At 44.7% G+C, this 21,742-nt stretch overlaps 1 protein-coding gene across 2 annotated transcripts in view; it reads left to right on the forward strand.

Moving 5' to 3' along the window:
• The window catches only part of KIF25 (kinesin family member 25), a 43,713-nt gene that overhangs the window by 2,102 nt on the left and 19,869 nt on the right, over positions 1-21,742 (forward strand). Inside the window, exons 2-7 of one of the 2 annotated variants that reach the window (XM_083496501.1) lie at positions 489-554; positions 4,151-4,273; positions 6,693-6,831; positions 12,676-12,779; positions 13,357-13,445; positions 17,288-17,330. In XM_083496501.1, the coding sequence (XP_083352627.1) occupies positions 489-554; positions 4,151-4,273; positions 6,693-6,831; positions 12,676-12,779; positions 13,357-13,445; positions 17,288-17,330 (564 nt within the window). The remainder of the gene's footprint in view (positions 1-488; positions 555-4,150; positions 4,274-6,692; positions 6,832-12,675; positions 12,780-13,356; positions 13,446-17,287; positions 17,331-21,742) is intronic. The other variant, XM_083496502.1, reaches the window with a different exon arrangement.

Consider the following 21,742-nt stretch of genomic DNA (forward strand, 5'->3'; position numbering starts at 1 on the left):
AAATAATATTACTGAAAAAGGGGAAAGCACAAAGAGGTGGATGCAGTGATGGCACACACATTTTTATGGGGAAAGATTTTTAATAATGATTTAGAGCTGTTGTGATTTTTGTTATTAAAATGTTCTGCGAAAGTAGTGATTTAAATCAATGCAGAATAATACTTGGCCCCTGTCTTAAATTGTTTCCATGTTACAGGTGTCAGTTAACGCCCCCCCAAATACTCCCTTCCCAAATTGTGTGATAAGAGCTGAGCTTTAAACTACGTATCAAATAGCTGATTCTTAGTGTATACCAAAGGGTTCCTCATACAAATTGTCCCTGAGGCAAGGATGAACAGATAGTTTGGTGTATTGTAATGTGTGGCTTGGCTCTTAGAGTGAGAAACAGATACAGTTTGGGATCAGAGGAGTTGCTAGAAGTAAATTAAATTGGCTTCTTGTATAACTTACTTTATCCATTTAAGTTCAGGCTTACCATGTTTTCCCAGACAAAGCAAGAACGGATCATAGTGCTAGAAACAGAAAATGCCCTTCTGCATCTCAAGCTGGCAAAAGTAAGTACAGCATAATGTACTCCATTTCCCCATCCCACTGTAGTACTGTATGTACACCCCCCCCAAGCTTTCAATTTCAACTTATTAATGGGTCAGACCTATGTAAATAAACACACTGATCCAGGAAGCATAGTTCCACAATCTGAGTTCACTTTACAAATGACTTCCATCTAATATCCATTGACCAGGAAGATGTGCTTGCCAAAAGAGAGTTACTGACAGGTTGCTGGGGAATGGCCATATCTCCAGGTAGGGCTGGGAGACACCCCAGTCTGAAATTGTGAAAAGCTGCTGCCAGTTAGTGGAGACAATCCTGGACTAGATGAATGAGTGGTTTGATTCAGCATACAGCACCTTCTGATGTTCCCAGGTTTCTGAAAAAAGTGTATCCTGCATCTAGTTCCTGATATTAGATCAGGTATCCAGCTGATGGGGACTGAATGTGCTACAACAGGTGATCTGACTGGTGCAATTCAGCATAATACAACTTGAATGGAGATGTATCTTCTTATCCATCTTGCAGCATAGATTTGAAAGTATATTCTCATCAGTTCCCCTGGGTTGCTATGCATATTTGTGTGTATTACTACATCTTTTAGTTAAAGCAGAGTAAAAGCCATCTGCCAACCTACAGGCTCAACTAAAACATTAATTACTGTAATTATCACCTGACACAGCTCTTCCTGAACAGTTGCTGCTACCTAGAATAGACAAGGGCCTAACTCACAAGTCTTTGGATTTATCTACGAACATTATAATACTGGCTGTTTCGTTTTCAATCCCTTCCTCATTATCTCCAGCGTAGAATAGGCATTTTTTTCCACTGCCAGTTCTGTGAGTTGTAATTTAAATAAATGCTTGTTAAGTGTTTTGGCAATCTAATCCAAATCAACCACCTTATTTTCAACATTATGCTCCTTTTTCTCCTCATAAGGGCAAGACACCTACTTTTTACAGAAAGTGCTCCTGCCTTTTATAGATAGCTACCTTGAGCCTTCTCATTAACCATATTGGCATCCTCTTGAATTCATTTGTATGTTTTCTTACATGTGGAACACATTTTACCTGACATTCTATTAGAGAGAATTCAAGGCTACTGGAAATTATTTTATATTTGATCCTCCCCTTTAATTAATACTGTCATTTTTAGGAAGTGCAACATTTCAACATTTTCTGCTATGCTGGTGCAAATGAAAATCTGTGGAGCTACATGGGGAGACACTATTAATGCAAACATTTTGCTATGTGGCGTAGCTTCTTTGCAGCTGTGTTTCAAGTGATTGCTTGCAAGAATGAATAAGTGATGGGCCACATGTTACAGATTTTGCATGTACCCTCTTCTACCGAAAAACACATGAGGCAGATTATCCATGTTTATTTCGCTATGGAAAAACAATTCGGCTATGAAAACACATTGTAGTGCGCTGGTGCTAAGCATGGGTCTCTGCAGTAAAGTTTCTCTATGTTCACATGATGGAATAAATACCTGCTTCCTAGGTTACCAGGTTCAGATTGCATAACTATTATAATGATAATTTATGCAGTGGTCCACTGATCTGAAGTAGTAATCTTAATTGTCTCATTCAGCATAGTATTTTTGTTGTTCTTGTTAAGTGGAAGAGGAAGAAAAGGTCTAGTGGAAACCACCACTGTCTGAGAAACCTTTAAAAGATGACAATATGTTGCTTCTTTTTTATAGCTGCCTTAATTTAATTTTCAAGCCATTGTTGAGCATAGTTGACACTTATCCTTGCTGAGGGATTTTGCATCTTGCACTGCAACACTGCTAGAGATTTAGAAAACTTGGAACAGTTGGAGGCTGGGCCCGCATTAGGGCAGACTGCAGGGATTAGTGGTAATAGCAACTGCCAGCCAAGAGGTTCTAATCTAATGTGAGACTGTAAATTGCTGGGTGACCTCATGAAAGTCTCTTGCCTTTGTGGAGGCTTGGTTAACTCTTTAAGGATAAAAACGGGGATCAACTGAAACAAAATAGAACTTGACTGAAAACCAGATGTTGCCTTTTGAGCTCAGCTTCCCTGCGAGTACTTACCAGAATAACGTGGTGGAGAAATATGATGACTGCAGTGCTTCAAAGTCTTCACATGTATCTCTTCAGGAGCTTACAATTTTATCTCAGATGAAACCATTTGTGACATGGACTGCTTGCATCTTGACACTTAGCTTGCAAGAAACAACCATCAAAGGCAGGTAGCAGCTCTGATGCACACCCAAAAGACACTGACTGGCCTAGCCAGAAAAGGATGGTGAGCAGCTGAAGAAATGACTTGTGCTTGTATCTGGATACTAAGAGGTTGCATTTAGCTGTCATGGCAATAGATCTAGTTTATTTGGGGGGGGGGGGGCGTGATTTAAAACATAATTTTTCCACCACTGCCTTCTCTCATTACAACCTCTTGTCTTAATGCATATGTTGTGTAACATAATACTTCCCTTCTGTCCCTTTTGAACCTGCTGTCAATCATTTTCACCCAATTGCCTACAGCAGTGGTTCCCAACTGGTGGTCCATAGACCCCAGGGGGTCTGTGACACCATTCACAAAGCAAAAACTACCATAGAGGTATCAATGTTTTCAAAAGTAGGGGGTTTTGTTTTTAAAAAACAGGAGGTTCGCAATACTTAGCTAATTGTGAACTACTGGCCTACAGCATTTACTCTGGTTTTGATCATAGCCAGTCACCTTACTGAAAAAACAAACACACACCAGAACCTTTTATTTGATCTTCAGCTGTAATCCACAGACCACTTCAGAAAAAGAACAATATCAAATCCGTTGGCCTTTTCAGCAGTAGGGTATGCAGGGGGTAGCAGAGGCTTACTATGGCTTACAGCTGTCATAAATGCCTGCAATTCATCAGATTTGTTACATGAAACTTAAAAAAGAAATTGTCAGGGGATTGACACAGATGCACCTCACACAGGGCACGGGAGCTATGCAACAGAAACAATTTTGTGCACAGCTGCATATATCTTGATGGAAATCTACCAGAAAAAATTAATGTATGTATTGAGCATGAGAGTTTCTACATATTGGAAAATGTAGGACAACCTTCATTGTCCATGATAATGTGGAGTAAAAGATTAAATGACAACAGACACTTGGAAAGTGGCAAGAATGTTAGGGTTAAATGAACGTATCTGCTCTCAAAATTGATTTTCATTTCCACTCTCTTATGAATAGAAATGGGATTTCAGAACTTTTTAATATAAGAAGTCAAATGTTAATCAATTCATTGTGTCTTCAGCTATAATCTCCCACTGCTGACTTAAGTGGAAGACTGTCATTCATTCAAATAGACAACCTTTTGTGAGAACCTACTTAGAAGCTGAAGGTGATCAAACATTTCATGCATAAAGGAAAATAGAAAAACTAGGGGTGGTAGAAAACCATTTCTTCATGTGAAAAAATTCAATTCCTCACATCTAGCCTTTGCATAAAAATACAGTGAACTTTTGTGGGTTATAACACTTGACTTTCTGAATGTTTACATTTTATGTTGTTGGGCTTTGTAGAAATCTCCAATTCCTAGTCTATTTGTCTTTTTGAACTATCTGAGTTTTTATTTTTAAACAGAATCAAGGAATTATTGGGAAAATCTCAGGTGAAGAAGCAAATGATAGCCTTGCTTATTACAAGCAGCAGAAGTGTCATGGAAGTGTCAGATCTGTTATAATCCAGCTGCATGAAGCCATACAGGTAAAAGCAGTCAGACTGCAGTCCTACAAGCAAGCTTGTTTTCTGCTGCTCAAGAGAATAGGACCCAAACCAATTCATTCAAATTACAGTGGTACCTCGGGTTACATATGCTTCAGGTTACAGAAATAGTACCTTGGGTTAAGAACTTTGCCTCAGGATGAGAACAGAAATCGTGCTCCGGCGGCGCAGCAGCAGGAGGCCCCATTAGCTAAAGTGGTGCTTCAGGTTAAGAACAGTTTCAGGTTAAGTACGGACCTCCGGAACAAATTAAGTACTTAACCCGAGGTGCCACTGTACAAGAAATGAGATTCTGACTAAACTTCAGGAAGAACTTTCTGGCAGTAGGAACTGTTCAACAGTGGAATCGACTTCCTCCGGAGGTGGTGGACTCTCCTTCCTTGGAGGTTTTTAAGCAGAATTTGGATGGCCATCTGTCATGGATGCTTTAGTTGAGATTCCTACATTGCAAGGGGGTTGGGCTAGATGACCCACAGTGTCTCTTCCAACTCAAGAATTCTATTCCACCTGGGAGTAAGCCCTATGGAATTCAATAGAACTTACCTTCTGAGTACACATACAAATGCTGCACCATCAGCATTTGAAAGACTCTCTACGCAGAGAATTTTTAAAATGTAACTTGACCTTTAGGAGCCTCTTATTATTTTGTTGTTTTTCTTCTTTTCCAAAGGTCTTGGGTTTGGGTGCAGGTGATTTAATTGATTGATTAGACAGTTTTATACCACAAAGCAGTTTACATGAAACATCAGTAAATTATTATTTAATCTGAACGTCGACCAAAATGGGTCCAGATAATTCTGCTGAAAGAAGCCCAGTGTAAATAGTCCCCAATGGGAAGTCATATTGCTTGTGAAACACCTGGACGGAGGATGGGTTACAGTAATAATAAATAATACATGCCCCCACAGCTTACCTTGGGAATCGTTGGCATGCAGTTCCAATATATACTCACACTGGGAATCCTAGTGCAGTGATAGTCTGTGAAAGGTCGTATAAATCCCATCTGAGTTAGTAGGAATTAAATTAGTGTAGAACTGCAACCATACGAAGGAATTAAAAGTTGCACCAAGGTAAGTGTTCTGTCAGTGCAGGAATTTCAGCTTGCCGGACAGAAGGATCTCCCCTCTCCTCTCCATGTGCTGTTCTGGGGGCTATCCCACCCCATTCCTGTCTGAACCTCCTGGCCAGATCCAGTTCCCAATCCCTGCAATAAGGGGATGGGGGGATATATACGGGTACAGGAATGCAGGTTTTGGTGTCTTCGGGTGTCTTCCCGTGTAAGAGTTGGGGTGTCTAGGCGACGTTTCGACGAGGTCTCACTCGTCATCTTCAGGCTGGTGCTTTCGGCTTCTTGTTACTGGAACAGAGCATCTTGTTACTGGCTCTGTTCCAGTAACAAGAAGCCGAAAGCACCAGCCTGAAGATGACGAGTGAGACCTCGTCGAAACGTCGCCTAGACACCCCAACTCTTACACGGGAAGACACCCGAAGACACCAAAACCTGCATATATATATATATATATATATATATATATATATATATACACACACACACACACACACACACACACAGTGGTACCTCGCAAGACGAATGCCTCGCAAGACAAAATACTCGCTAGACGAAAGGGTTTTTTGTTTTTTGAGCTGCTTCGCAAGACGATTTTCCCTATGGGCTGGCTTCGCAAGATGGAAACGTCTTGCAAGTTTGTTTCCTTTTTCTTAACACCGTTAATACAGTTGCGACTTGACTTCGAGGAGCAACTCATAGAACGCGGTGTGGTAGCCTTTTTTGAGGTTTTTAAAGACTTTGGTGATTCTTGAGGCTTTTCCAAAACTTTCCTGACACCGTGCTTCGCAAGACGAAAAAAATCGCAAGACGACAAAACTTGCGGAATGAATTAATTTCATTTTGCGAGGCACCACTGTATACACATGAAGCTGCTCCTTTGCTTTTTCTCTCCCAATACCCTAAAGAGTGTTCATAGGGATGCTGATGGTGCTGTGGTCTAAACCACTGAGCCTCTTGGGCTTGCTGATCAGAAGGTTGGCGGTTTGAATCCCCGCAATGTAGTGAGCTCCTGTTGCTCTGTCCCAGCTCCTGCCAACCTAGCAGTTCGAAAGCACACCAGTGCAAGTAGATAAATAGGTACCACTGCGACGGGAAGGTAAATGGCGTTTCCGTGTGCTCTGGCTTCCATCATGGTGTTTCATTGTGCCAGAAGCGGTTTAGTCATGCTGGTCACATGACCCGGAAAGCTATCTGTGGACAAATGCCGGCTCCCTCGGCCTGAAAGCGAGATGAGCACCACAACCCCATAGTCGCCTTTGACTGGACTTAACCATGCAGGGGTCCTTTACCTTACCTTTACATTAAATACTGTTCTTTCTGTTTCTTAAATAGAAATTAAAGCAAGAAGTGAAGAACCTCCGTTTGTCTGCCCTCACATTCTCCAGAGATGTCCAGCATCAGAGCAAAACTTACCTTGGTCAGATTTTGGCTGCTGTCCAAAGGCTTCAGATGCATAATGAGGCTATGCAAAGTAAGAGATGAGTACCTTTGAAAGCTTATCAGGCTGGCATCTAAGGTGCTTGAACCATATGAGCAGTGCCACTGTTGGTAGCAGCTCGCAGAATTTGCAATGAAAGTTCTGGCTTTGGGTTGAGAGGCAACTTTTTGCTGCTGCCAGGACTTCACACGAAGCAGATGTACTGCACCAAGAGCATACTGCACCTCTGGTCCACTCAGAGAGTGGATGGGTTGTCTTCCTGTCCCCTTGGAATAAGAGTTACAGGGGTTAGGCAAAAGCACCTAGCCATAACTAAAAGTAGTGATAAGGTTAAAACTTACTGGGAAATGATATATAATGAAATAAAAAGGATGTTTAAAATAACCTTTGTAAAAAACCCAGAAGCTTTTCTTTTGGGAATTATAGGGACAGAACTTCCTAAACTATATAGAAGCGTATTCATGTATGCTACTACAGCGGCAAGAATGTTACTTGCCCCAAAATGGAAAGAGGCAGAAGTCCCAGCAAAGGAAGAATGGATACAAAAACTTATAGAATATGCAGAAATGCCAAAACTTAGCAGAAGAATAAGAAATCAAGATAACATTTTTTTTAATATAAAAAAATGGAAATGATTTATTGAATATTTACAGATAAACAGATAAAAACATTGGCAGGATTATTGTAATAACCTGCAGTTTCATAAGAGTGTATAGTTAAAGAAGATGAATAAATGAGCAAATTAAGTTAATGCTTAAGTGAGTGCTTGAGGGCCCTGCTCTTGCCACTTACCATCTGGCTTGGGGCGGGGCCTGGGGCCTCACAAGGACTGCCTGCTGCTTGCTGCCTGCTGCCCAGGAGGACTCCCCTGAGTGAGTGCTTGAGGGCCCTGCTCTTGCCACTTACCATCTGGCTTGGGGCGGGGCCTGGGGCCTCACAAGGACTGCCTGCTGCTTGCTGCCTGCTGCCCAGGAGGACTCCCCTGAGTGAGTGCTTGAGGGCCCTGCTCTTGCCACTTACCATCTGGCCTGGGGCGGGGCCTGGGGCCTCACAAGGACTGCCTGCTGCTTGCTGCCTGCTGCCCAGGGGGACTCCCCTGAGTGAGTGCTTGAGGGCCCTGCTCTTGCCACTTACCATCTGGCCTGGGGCGGGGCCTGGGGCCTCACAAGGACTGCCTGCTGCTTGCTGCCTGCTGCCCAGGGGGACTCCCCTGAGTGAGTGCTTGAGGGCCCTGCTCTTGCCACTTACCATCTGGCCTGGGGCGGGGCCTGGGGCCTCACAAGGACTGCCTGCTGCTTGCTGCCTGCTGCCCAGGGGGACTCCCCTGTGTGAGTGCCTGAGGGCCCTGCTCCTTTTTGCCACTTACCACCTGGCCCAGGGAGGGCCTGACAGGCCTCACAAGGACTGCTCCTGCCACCTACTATCTGGCCCAGGGTGGGGCATCACAAGGATGGTTGTTGCCACTGATGCTGCTACTGCCCAGGAGGACCCGTAGGGGTGCAGAGTTCTTTTTAACATTTTTTTAAAAAAATATTTTCCTTTCCTTTTAAATTTTTTATATATGGAGGTGGGATGGATGTTTGGGTGGGCTTGGGAATTTGTTAGATTTTGATGAATTTGTAATTTTTGCAGTTTTATTTGTATTGTTTTATTGCTTTCTGGGTTGTTTTTGTTTTATTGTTTTAAGGTTTTATTGTTTTAGGCTGCGAAAGAATAACATTAATTGCCATCAATGGAGGCCACTATGAGGCCTGGGATTGTTACCGTGGAGGGGCGAGGGAGGTATGGCGGTGGGGGCAGATGTTATAGGCGAAGGGGATCGAGATATGGATACGCTCGTACCCCTTCCAATCTGCGCCCCATCCCGAGGGACGAGGGTAGGGTGAGCAAGGATTACTCACCTCCGTCACTGGTGCTGTGCAATGCCAGGTCTATAGGCAATAAAACCGCCACCCTGCGAGATTTCTTTATCTCGCAGGGGGTCGACCTGGCTTGTGTGACGGAGACCTGGGTGCGCGAAGGGGCAACAGTTACCTTACGAGAGATGGCGCCCCCGGGTTTCTCCGTCCTCCACCAGTCGCGGACTGTGGGCCGGGGGGGAGGGGTGGCATTATTAATCCGGGAAGATTGTCCTTTCAGGGCTCTACCATCGCCATCGATCCCCGGCATTGAATGTGTTGGCCTAGCGTGGGGCTCCGAGGAGAGCTTGGCTGTCTGGCTGGTGTACCGGCCACCTAGCGCACCAGCAGCCACCCTGTCAGGCCTATTGGAGGCGGTGGCCGGCTGGGCCTTGGAGTTCCCTAACCTATTGGTAATGGGGGACTTCAACATCCATGCTGATGCCTCTCCCTCCTCACAGGCTCTGGACCTGGTGTCTTCCATGGCGACACTAGGGCTCTCCCAGTTTGTTTCGGGCCCCACGCATCAAGCAGGCCACACGCTGGATTTGATCTTTGGCGTAGGTATAGATGTGATCATGTCTCCTTCGATGATGGTGCCATGGTCTGATTACTACGCTCTGAAAGCCAGGATTGACTTTCCGCCCCCACCCTGCTTAGGTGGCAAGCCAATTTGGGCTCGCCCGCGGAGGCTGATGGACCCTGATAGATTCCGTCAGGCCTTGCGGGACCTTGCTCCCCCTGGCGACTCATTGACTGAGCTTGTTGAGGGCTGGAATATCCAGCTCCTGGCAGCCATCGATGAGATCGCACCTAAGCGCCCTCTGCGACCCCGCAGAAACCGGGCTCCCTGGTTTACCGAGGAGCTCCGGAAAATGAAGCGGGACCTCAGACGGCTAGAGCGAGTATGGCGGGGTGCCCGTGACGGAGCCTCAAGAACATCTTATAGGGCTTTTATGAAAACCTACGAGATGGCGGTGAAGGCTGCTAAGAAGTCATACTTCTTGGCCTCCATTGCATCCGCTAGCTCTCGCCCAGCGCAATTATTTAGTATAATTAGGTCTTTAACGTCCCTTGTGGGACAGCCAAATTTAAATAACAATTTGACACTTAGCTGTGAGGCATTTGCGAGCTTTTTTGCGGAGAAGGTCTTGTTGCTCCGCCATGACCTCCCTGCCAATTTGGATACAATAAAGGAACTGGAGGCCCCTCGACTGTCCTCGGGTCCAGTATTGGACCACTTTGACCGGATATCCCCAGCCGATGTGGGCAGACTCCTCCGAGCTGGAAAGCCCACCACCTGTCCTCTCGACCCGTGCCCGTCTTGGCTGATTAGAGCGTGTCCAGACGAGGTGCGGGCCCTCCTGGGGGATATCATCAATTTGTCCCTTGGCACGGGGACATTCCCAGGGGAACTGAAGGAGGCAGTGGTGCGCCCGCTCTTAAAGAAAACATCATTAGATCCTTTAGATCTATCCAATTACCGCCCGGTTTCGAATCTTCCGTTCCTGGGTAAGGTGATTGAGAGAGCGGTTGCCGAACAGCTTGGTGGGTTTCTGGATGAAACATCGGCTTTGGATCCATTCCAGTCCGGCTTCCGCATTGGTCATGGGACCGAGACGGCTCTGGTCGCCCTAACAGATGATCTTCGTAGACAGCTGGATCGAGGCGGGTCGGGGCTGCTGATTCTTCTAGATCTATCAGCAGCTTTCGACATGGTCGATCACGAACTTCTGGACCACCGCCTTGCCGACGTGGGGATCCAGGGCACAGTCCTTCAATGGCTGCGCTCGTTTCTCTCTGGTCGGGGACAGAGGGTGGCGCTTGGGGGGGAATTGTCATCGCGCCACTCCTTGGTGTGTGGAGTACCTCAGGGTGCGATACTCTCCCCGATGCTTTTCAACATCTTTATGCGCCCCCTCGCCCAGCTTGTTCGGAGTTTTGGGCTGGGTTGCCATCAGTATGCCGATGACACCCAACTCTATCTGTTGATGGATGGCCATCCTGACTCGGCCCCAGACACACTGACCAGATGTTTGGAAGCTGTGGCTGGATGGTTACGTGGGAGCCGGTTGAAGCTAAATCCTTCGAAGACAGAGGTCCTGTGGCTAGGGCGGGGCGATATGGGATTGGGGGGGCAACTCCCATCTCTTGCGGGGGCGCAATTAGTGCCAGCACCGTCTGTTAAGAGTTTGGGTGTAATCTTCGACGCCTCCCTTTCCATGGAGGCGCAGATTGCAGCTATAACAAAGGCGGCATTTTTCCATCTCCGCCAAGCTAAGCAGTTGGCTCCTTACCTCTCTCACCCTGACCTAGCCACTGTGATCCACGCGACGGTCACCTCCAGATTGGATTATTGTAACTCGCTCTACGTGGGGCTGCCCTTGAGACTGACCCAGAAACTCCAGCGGGTGCAGAATGCTGCAGCGAGACTCCTTACGAGGTCTTCGCTGTGAGATCACATTCACCCGGTGCTACACCAGCTGCACTGGCTCCCGGTGGAGTACAGGATCAGATTTAAGGTGCTGGTTTTAACCTTTAAAGCCCTATACGGCCTAGGACCCTCGTACCTACGGGACCGCCTCTCCTGGTATGCCCCACAGAGAAACTTACGGTCTTCAAATAAAAACATCTTGAAGGTCCCAGGCCACAGAGAAGTTAGGCTGGCCTCAACTAGAGCCAGGGCTTTTTCGGCTGTGGCTCTGATCTGGTGGAACACTCTGTCACAAGAGACCAGGGCCCTGCGGGACTTGACATCTTTCCGCAGGGCCTGCAAGACAGAGTTGTTCCGCCAGGCCTTTGGCCAGGGCACAGCCTGACTCCCTCCCTCGGCAATCTTCGCGGAGCTCTGGCCCAATGGTTGCCAGTGGCCTGAATTAATTAATTTTACAATGAATGATTTTAGAGTGTTGTTTATGTTATACTTTTATACTGTTTTATTGTTGTTAGCCGCCCTGAGCCCGGCTTCGGCTGGGGAGGGCGAGATATATAAAAAAAAATTATTATTATTATTATTATTATTATTATTATTATTATTATTTGGATATGTAGAAGATATTAAAAACAAATTTAAGGAACCGCAGGAAGGGGGAAGGAAGTCAGGTTTTGAAATGCCAAAATGATTGTAAAATTAGTGAAATGTATAAACTTTAAAAGTAGGAATTTGAAAAAAAAATTTAATGAAAGTAGTGATGAGGTGGAGCATGTTTCTATGGAAACTGAGCAATGAAAATACAAGCACAGGTCTGGGCAGCCTGTGGTTTTTGAAATGATGCTGGAGAACACTGTCTATGGCTACCAGCCACAATGGCAATGGTCTTCCTTCACTGTCAGAGGCAGTAGGCCTCTGAAAACCAGTTGCACAAGTTGTCACAAGTGAGAAGAGCACTGTTGCATTCATGTCCAGCTTATGACCAGCTGCTGTGAGAACAGGATGCTAGCTAGATGGGCCTTTTGCCGGATTGAGCAGGGCTCTTTGTATGGCCTTCCATTAGACTCAAATTCCCAATTGCCCCAGTCAGAATTGCCAGTAGTCTAGGATGATGGGAGTTGTAGTCCAGTGACATCTGAAGGACCACAGCTGCCCTACCTTTAATATAAACATTGCCCAGGTACTTCGGTTCAAGGTCCATCTTGCCCAGCACTCTGTTCCCAGCAGCAGCTGACTGAATACCCCTGGACGCTCCCAAGCAAGGCACAAAGCAGCAGCAAAGTGCAATTTGGGTAGAGCTATGGCATACCACTGTGATGCACTCATGGCAGAGCTTCTCTACCCATGGACCATACAAATGTTTTCAGTGCAGAGAACCAAGTCTCAAATGAGAGTGCTGGACTTGAGGCTCTCTGTGATAATATTTGCATATTCCATTTTTATATGGCTTCTTGCTTGGAGGCATCAGTGTGCAGATGCTCTCAGGCCCATGCCTGAGGGGGAAATAGCCTAACAGTTCTGTGAACATTTGTGAAAATGTCTTTTCAGCCTTTCAGACCAGAGCCTTTGAACTTGAGCAGTCCTTGCATGAAGTAAACGAGCGATACCAGAAAGAAAAACAAAGGAGAAAAGTACTTCATAACAGTTTAATTGTAAGTGTCCTGGTAACTGAGTCTGCAATGTCTTTCAAAAGATCTACATAAATATCGGAGTTGCCAGTGTGCAACTTGAGATGACTTTCCAGTTCCTTTTTATCAGTTCCTGTATCTGCATGGGAGGCTGTGCTCATGGCTTCTCTTGTCTGCTCTTTCCAAGGCCTGTTGCCTTCCCTTTATTCCCAGCTGCCTCTTCAAACTGTGGGGCTTTTTAAACAAACGGTTGGGTTGTCTGAACTGCAACCTTTTAAAATATGTTTTGACTTCATGTGCTGTGTAAGAACATTTACTTTCACTAGTGCATCAGTCAGATTACAGTGGCTAAAAAAATGGGGAAAGAAAGGCAGACTTAAGGAGATTAAGACCATCATCTTTCATCAAAATCCTGGTCGGGGTAAAACCAACTTGGACACTTTTTCACTCTCTGTGGTAATTTAATGAGGCAGAGCTTCAATAGTCATGAGGCAAGATAGCAACACCACAACTTTCTGTATTTTCTTACCGCATCTGATTCACACCATTTCATTGACAAGTTTTTAAAACTGCTGACTATGTTTCTGCGTTGCATCCTCAGGAACTAAGGGGAAATATCAGAGTCCATTGCAGGATCCGCCCATTGTTACCATTTGATACACCTCCTGGAGAGTCAGACTTAAAAGACAGGTAATTTATTTCATGAATATAGTTATGTTAACTGACACTCGGATGTCTTTCCGGCGCCAGGAAAAGACCTTTTTATTTTCCTAGGCTTTTAAACTTTTGTTGGTCTGTTTTATTTGGGTGTTGCTTTAATAGAGTTGCTGTTTTTGGCTGAATTTATGAGTGTTAGATATTTATTGTAAGCCACGCAGATAATGTGTTTGAAAGCTCGGGTACAAATCTGAATCATAAACAGTCTAATTGTTCTCCTTCTATTTGAAAATGTTGGTTAGATTCTGCATTTTTACATACTTTGGAAGACATTTCCACTTTACAAGTGGGATCTGCAACAAACTTGCATTGCATCCTCACACCCTAACAGGAATGTTCCTGTTTAGAATTCCAGCCAGTCAGATGTGCTCTCCTACAAGGCAGTAGTGGGATCAAGCAAGCCAGTTTACTCCTCTGTCTCCCGGTTGTCCATTTTTCCTCAACCAACATCCAATATTCTTTAGCTCTTGCAAGCCATTGAGCATGATGAATCCTCTTTTGACTGAGGAGATTTTTGGTGGGTGGAGGGGGAGGTTGTCATGTCCCTTTTGGTTTTTAAAAATGTTTTGTATTTTTCTGTGCTCATGAGCTCATCCAGGCATGTTAATGGTTCCCTCTTGCTTTTCCAATTCTGTTGGCACTCAACCACCTGAATTCTCTGTTAGAGGAAATTAGGGTGATTTTTACTCATGTCTCCTTTTATAGCCTTCCAGCTTCTTAGATCTGGAGGATTCTGACATCACCATTGTCGGGTTCAGATTACAGGAGGTAACAACGTGCTTGGGCTCTGACATTCAAGCCCTGCCCCCAGCATCCCCATACGTGTGGCCCTCCCCACTCCATCCCCAACCTTCCTCAGGCTGAACAAGGAAGAGCTGCAAGAGGGCTTTTATTTGCCTTTCCTTGGAATGCCATGCATGACTGGGGACCCTGTTTCATGCCCCTGTCTCCATTCATTGATTCAACGTTTTGTCTTTATCTTCTGATTAGCTTTCATGAAGGTGGAAGCGCCTCTGAAACATCCTTTTGTATCCTCTGAGCTTGGCAGATCTTGTGCATAACTCAGTATGGAAGATGCTGTGAGGGCAGAAAAGAAAGCCGAGATGCTTTCTGCCTGGCTTGCTCGCATAATCCTCCCCGTACTCCAGGCATGGTGGGGCCCCAGGAAACAGTTTGGGGGCTAAACAAAGCCCTTTCCAGACTGCTAGCTATCCTTTTTCCTTTAAAGAAAGTAATGGGACTTTTCTTCCCAATGAATCTGTGAGTACACTATCAACACAGACAATGAAAGATGGAGCCACAAAAGTGATATTGAAAGTAGGCAATTCCCCTTCCTTATTGGCTCTTCCAGGTGACCTGCTTGTTGAGCATGTATCCTGATGTAAATGAAAGCTACATCATAACTGGTCTTTTGTTTATGGTCTGGTTAGATGACAGTGATCAATCATCCCGCATTCATCCTGATTTCCTTACAGGGTGCTTGTGCATCTTCCATTAATCATGTCTTCCTTTCACACACCTTAATGCACATCTTTCTCACTTTCCAAACTGCAAGAAGTCCCATTCTTTTCAAAAGTGGATCTCTTGGGTGACAGAGCACTTTAATACACTTTAATTGTGCAAACTTGAATCCCTCCTGCAAAACATTGACAGTCTGGAGGCACCCAGAATGACTATTGAGTGTTTATGTTTTTCTTACGTTGCTCACCAAACTGTCTTGCTGTTCAGGTTCCATTAACTCAGACACCCTTTTCCCATGTCACATCCTTCTCGAAGGCTGAAAGAAAAGAATGGATAGGCTGATGTAGCAAGCCTATACTGCTACTTTATAATCTGTTGCTTTGTAATCAACCCTGATGTAGGGAAATCAATCCCAGAAAACCACAAGAAGTGTTTCTTTATGTTTGCTTGTATTTGGGTTTAAGAAGGTTGTATTTATTTCTGTTTGCTAAGGTTTGGGAAGGGGGGAGGAATAAAATACTGCTGCAATTTGAAAAGCAATTACAACTAAGAGGAGAGCTGTGTAATCTAGGATTTTTATGGCTCCAAGGAACACAATGGTTTTTCTGAGGCTCTCCAAATAGCGGTACGTTTATCTGCAAAACTGCAGCGCAAAGCAGAGTGGTCAGTGCTCCAGCACAGGTCTAAGCATCCTGTGTTTCTCTGCTCTCCCTGTACATTTCTCAGCAAAACTTCCCTTTCTCCCAGCACTTACACAGGTAGGCCCACACAGCTACAGCTGCACACTCACACTTCCATTTCCCTTCATGTAGTGCTCTGTTTTTCATGTTGTCCAAGTTGCTAGCGCTCACACTGTGTTAAGAGCTGAGGGTGGAATTCAGTGTAGTGCTAAGGGGTGTGCATGTGAGGAACGAGGTCCGTTGGCACCACAGGATTGTCCCTCTTCTCCCTGTGCCACCTAAACCTGTCCTGGGCATTCCTCCACATCTTCTGGAGCAGTTTTAGGGGGGAAGGATGGGGGAGAGCGGACCTTGTTTTCCATACGCAACAATTAGTTGACTCCTGCCCATAGTTTGAGCCTGCATGTTTATTATTTTTCATTTGGAAATAGCAGCTGGGGGCGGGCGTTGATCAGAATTGGGATCATAGAGGGGATAGAAGGTTTTTAAAACCATTTTAACCCACAAACCAAGGTCCTGACAAAGATCCTCCCCACTTGCTGTTTGTTTCTTTCTAATACCTGCTCCCAACAGTAGAGGAGCTTCGTGAGCAAATTCTGAGGCGGTTGCTGATGACCCAAATGGGTTGGGTAACGTCTCTCTTCACGTGATGGTGGCAGGAGAAAAGCATCTATACCCCACGCTTCAGCCTGAAAAGCTCTCAGGGTGGCTTGCATATCAATAAAAACAACACAGCCCCTGCCCTCTGTCTAAAAAGACACAGCACATAAGGAAAAAGGAATGGGGAAGGAAGAGGAAAACATGCATACTCCGGCATCAAATTCTTAATGTTGCAAGGTTCTTATAGTGACTAGCTTGGACGGGAAGAGACTGCTTACAGTACAAAAGTAGACCTTGCTGACCCCTGAGAAATACTCTTCCTGGAAGCGACTATAATGCGGGAAGTTGTTGACCTTATCGGGCGGGGTCTTCACTTGGCCTAGCTGGAATTGCTTCTTGTAAGTCACATCATGACAGGGAGACTCATACTGGCCCGGCTGATGCCACCATTCTCAGAGGAGATGGTCCTCTCTTTCTCCTCAGAGGACAGCTGGACCTGATAGTCTCTGGGGGAAGCAGCAGCGAATGAAGGTGGCTGTTCCTGTTTGGATACCATCTGTGTATTTTATTACCAGGCATATGGCCTCTGCTTTCCTCTGTTCTGGCGAGGCAGTCACAGTATTCAGAACTCTAGGGAATTTTATTATGTAAGGAACGGGAAAAGGTGGTGTTTGCACATGGTATCACAACTATTTGGCAATTTCCACACCTGGGGTCACAGTCTGAGCTCAAGACCATTCCTGCAGCTTTGCTTATCTTTGTGGTTATTCTAGCCCTGACTGTGTCTCTGCCTCCTGGTTGTCAGGTTCACTCCAAGGGTGAGTAGCAGTCAATGTAAGCCTAGGAGAATAATCAGAAAACTCTTTCCCATCTAGCCAGAAGGCCAGCATAGGTTCTACAGGGAGAAGCAAGGGGCACACATTTTGCCACTAACCTGTGGCATAGCATTGGGCCTTCGGCCCCTAGGTTTCTTGGGCATTTGTGCAATTGGCTGTTTATGTTAAAGTTTATGCAAATTGCTGGTTGTGTTCTTCTTGAATGTTTTGTAAGTTAATATATTTCGTTGTCAAAAAGGCAGAGAAACATCTCAGAAAATGTGGTGTGTGAAGCTGATGATGTGAGTATATTTAAGTTTCTATGGCTTTTAATGCTTGTGTTTTCTGTTTTTATTGCTGTAAACCGCTTATCCCTTGTGGGATAAGAATGAGTGGACCGTGATATCTTCACTTTCCAAGAGCTTTGCATCCTCACATGCAGCATTCGCTTTATGACTGACTCCCCACCCCCCCCTCTGATATCCTGAAGGCTTGGACTATTGATGTTACCCTCCCCATTTCTCCATCACACTGCACAGCCTCCTTAGTGACTGTGGCTAGGAAGTTATTTCTGGCACTGTGAAGTGAGTTCTGGCCGTCCCTTGTTAATCATTTTCTTCTAGTATATCAATGTGCAAAAGGCTTTGTTTGCCCTCACTGTAACTCCGCGTGTGCATCTGTGTAAGTGTAATGGGTTACAGTCGTACCTTGGAAGTGGAAGGGAATCCGTTCTGGAAGTCTGTCCGACTTCCAAAACATTCAGAAACCAAAGTGTGGTTTTTGATTGGCTGCAGGAAGCTCCTGCAGCCAATCAGAAGCCCCGTCAGACATTTGGCTTCCAAAAATAGTTTGCAAACCGGAACAGTCACTTCTGGGTTTGTGGCGTTCGGGAGCCAAAACCTTTGAGAACTAAGCTGTTTGAAAACCAAGGTACAGCTGTATTCTTATTCCAGTTTTTCAGCTAGAGCAAGGCTGAGAGGGTTACCTGCGATGACACAATGATATGTGAGCATTCCCAGCATTCGAATCCAGCGCTTGGCCCACCAGATCACATGCCTGAGTTTTGTCAGTGGCACTTCAGCTCCAATAATAATAGTTATTTCCCGCCTTAAACTACTTGTAGTTGCTTCACTGATGCCTTGCCAAAGGCTAGAAATACAGTGTCTAAAATGTAGCTGCCTACCAAGCCTTGCTTTCAAGTGCATTAAAGGGAACCTAGCTTAAGTCCACCAAAGCAGGGGGGCTTGAGAGCTGAGCTGCAAATCCAGATGGCATTCCAGTATTAATTAAGCCCATTAGCAAGAAATAACATTGGAAAGGCATGGAGCTAAGATGGAGTTTTAAATTCAGGTTTTGCTGTAATTTTCTTGACTATTGGGGCTTTCCGTCAGATACTCTTCATTATTTACACTTCATGCAAGTGTGCAGCCAATTTTCCTTTTATGGTAGCATATAAAATGCAGCAAAAGAGCACATGAACATATGTAGCTGTGTTATATTTGCTCAGGCCTTCTGTCCACCTAGCCCAGTGCTGTCTGCCTGACTTGGCAGCATCTGTTACAGGATTTCAGATTGCAATCTTTCCCATCATTGCTTTCTTCCTTTTGTGTAAGTGATGACACTCATCACCTGAATTTGCTATTTATCATATGAAAATCATCTGTGCAAATGCTTGATTTTGAAGATTGCATTTTAGAATATGTGCTTTTGACACTGACCAAACGGAAAGTTCTGGGATTTAATTCACAGAGTTCAATTCATCTAGAGTCTAGATTCTAGACCAACTGCTGAAATAAAACATGATAGCCTCTAGGGCTGAGCGATGTCTGGTTTTCAACATGGTGATATATCACTAACTAAACATCACAATATATCACAATGTACCAATATATCACGATGTCTGAAATAAGATGGAACTATGTAGAGGCAAACAGTAGGACAGGGCGATATCTGGTTTTCAACTTTGTGATATATCACCAACTAAACATCACAATATACTGATATAGCACAATGTCTTTAATATGGATGGAACTATGTAGAGGGGAGCAGGGTAGTGTCCTGGCAACTGCTACTACATAAGGTTCTAAAACTACATTTTTACTTACCTTTAACATATTGTTACAACTGTTATTTTATAGTAGAGTGCAACTGGGATGGCAAAACTCGAGAGAAGCTATGACTGGCTTCACGGTTTTCCCATACAGTAGAACCTCGTGTTACGTACTGTCCTCCTTGCGAACGCTGTGGGTTACGAACTCCGCTAACCCGGAAGTAGATTCCCCTTGTTGCAAACTTTGCTCTGGGATGTGAGCAGAAGTCGCGTGTGGCAGCAGTGGGAGGCGCCATTAGCAAAAGCGCGCCTCATGTTACGGCTTAAGAATGGACCTCCGGAACAAATTAAGTTAATAACCGGAGGTACCACTGTATTGCATTTTTTTTACGTAGCGCGCGCACACACACACACACAAACTGTGATTCGCGATATACCACCATGTCAAATATTGTGAAACCGTTACCGCAATGTGGACCGATTTTGGATGATGTATTGATACATCTCCCAGCCCTAATAGCCTCCACCAAATACATACCTAGCAAATCCTTGACTAAGGAAGGAGATTCCTCAGTTAGAGTCAGAAGCTAGCATCACTGGGACACATCCAGCACTTTGTTAGTTACCATTTGGACTTCTAATGACATTTGCATCTGAATCAGTAGAATGTAGATGAGGGCTGGTTTGGTATAGTGGTTACTATTTTGGACCTAGGTTCAAATCCTCATTTAGCCATGACATTCATTGAGTGACTTTCGGCAAGTCACCCTTTCAGCCCAACCTACCTCCATTGTAATGGCCATTGATTTATTGCTGAAATCAGACTGGGTATATTCCAGTGGGATTTGTCAAGCATTTGTAGAACTGCAATTGCTGCATGATTTCAAATGGAATGTAATTTGAAAACAACAGCACTGGACCAAAATTACTTCAGATTTGGGGAGGCTTGAAAGCTGTCGAAAGACTGTGGTAAATAAAAAGTCTGTTTGTTTAGAGATTCTTGCCTTGAAATTTGCTAGAGGGGCAAGTGATCTCTTTTTTCGCCCCCTTTGAGTCTTGTAAATCTTGGCTTGAGAACTATCACTTCAGTTCCAAGGCCTAAAAAAGGTTTTAGGTTTTTATTGCAAGTAAAGCACAGTATTTCATTTCACCATTTTGAGTTCCTTCGTCCTTATAAAGCCTTGGAATCTTTTTCATATGGATGATTTTGGCTACTGGCATTGGAGGTATGAGAGTGTGGTTATTGTCATGGCAACTGCTTGCTTTACTAATTGGTTTGAAATGTGAAATTGGTTTTATCAGTTTAAAAGAGCAGATGTTTGGCTTTCCTTTCCACTTTTTCTAGTTCATAACATTTACTTTGCAGTTCTACTTCTAGGTTTGCTAGTAACAGCTAACATATGTAGTTAATATTGCCACCTACCTGAGCCATAAAGAAGGCTGATCGCCGAAGAATTGATGCTTTTGAATTATGGTGCTGGAGGAGACTCTTGAGAGTCCCATGGACTGCAAGAAGATCAAACCTATCCATTCTTAAGGAAATCAGCCCTGAGTGCTCACTGGAAGGACAGATCATGAAGCTGAGGCTCCAGTACTTTGGCCACCTCATGAGAAGAGAAGAGAAGAGAAGACTCCCTGGAAAAGACCCTGATGTTGGGAAAGATGGAGGGCACAAGGAGAAGGGGACGACAGAGGACGAGATGGTTGGATAGTGTTCTCGAAGCTACCAGCATGAGTTTGACCAAACTGCGGGAGGCAGTGGAGGACAGAGGTGCCTGGCGTTCTCTGGTCCATGGGGTCACGAAGAGTCGGACACGACTAAACGACTAAACAACAACACCTGAGCCTTGAAGCAGATGGTGTGACTGCACTCATTATTTTCTGTAACCAAAATGTATCGTGTCAATCAAGCTTGGGATGGAAGAGGATGTTTGCAGTCTACCAAGTTGACTTGGCATATGCAGAATAGGTCAGGAGATGTGTAGAAGAAGAGTCTTCTACTGGTGGGTCAGGACATACTGCTGATCCACTACTGATTTACTGTTTGGGTAAAAGGTGGGTCATGCAGATTGAAGTCTACTGATCTAGCTCATTCCATATGAGAGAGCATCATTGTTCGTGGCAAGGATGGAAAAGAGCTGGTTTCATACTGATAGTAAACTGGAGGTCACAGAAACGTGTGTGTGTTTTCATGTGGTATTTGCAGTGCAATCTCATGCATGTTTACTCAGACATAACTGAGACATAACTCAGCACTTTAACTGGTATGGTGTGAATGTGACTCAATGGAAGTTCTAAGAATACAATGCCCAAGTGGCAGCAGGATGACTCAACTGTGATTACCTTGTTCAACATGCCAGCCAGCTAACCCACAGCATAATAATCTAGAGTCAAACTTATACTGCACAATTAAAAAATGTAGTTGGACTGGTCACATCTCTGTTAAAACAAGGACTGCTGTATCGTGACTGGAACTACAGCAGCATAGGGAAAGTGAGTTTAACACTTCCCTCCTGTGCCATTTTCAGCAATTAAAGTTACTCCCCTGTGCACGGCTTCTGTTGGCTGAGATGCTATATAATATAAGCAATAGGACAAATACTTCCTGGACAACATGTTTAATTCCATAGAATATAAGTCACAGAAGTGCCACGACAGCAATGC

The sequence above is a fragment of the Podarcis liolepis genome (genome assembly GCF_965112155.1).
Source record: "Podarcis liolepis genome assembly, chromosome: 3".
NCBI lineage: Eukaryota > Metazoa > Chordata > Lepidosauria > Squamata > Lacertidae > Podarcis > Podarcis liolepis.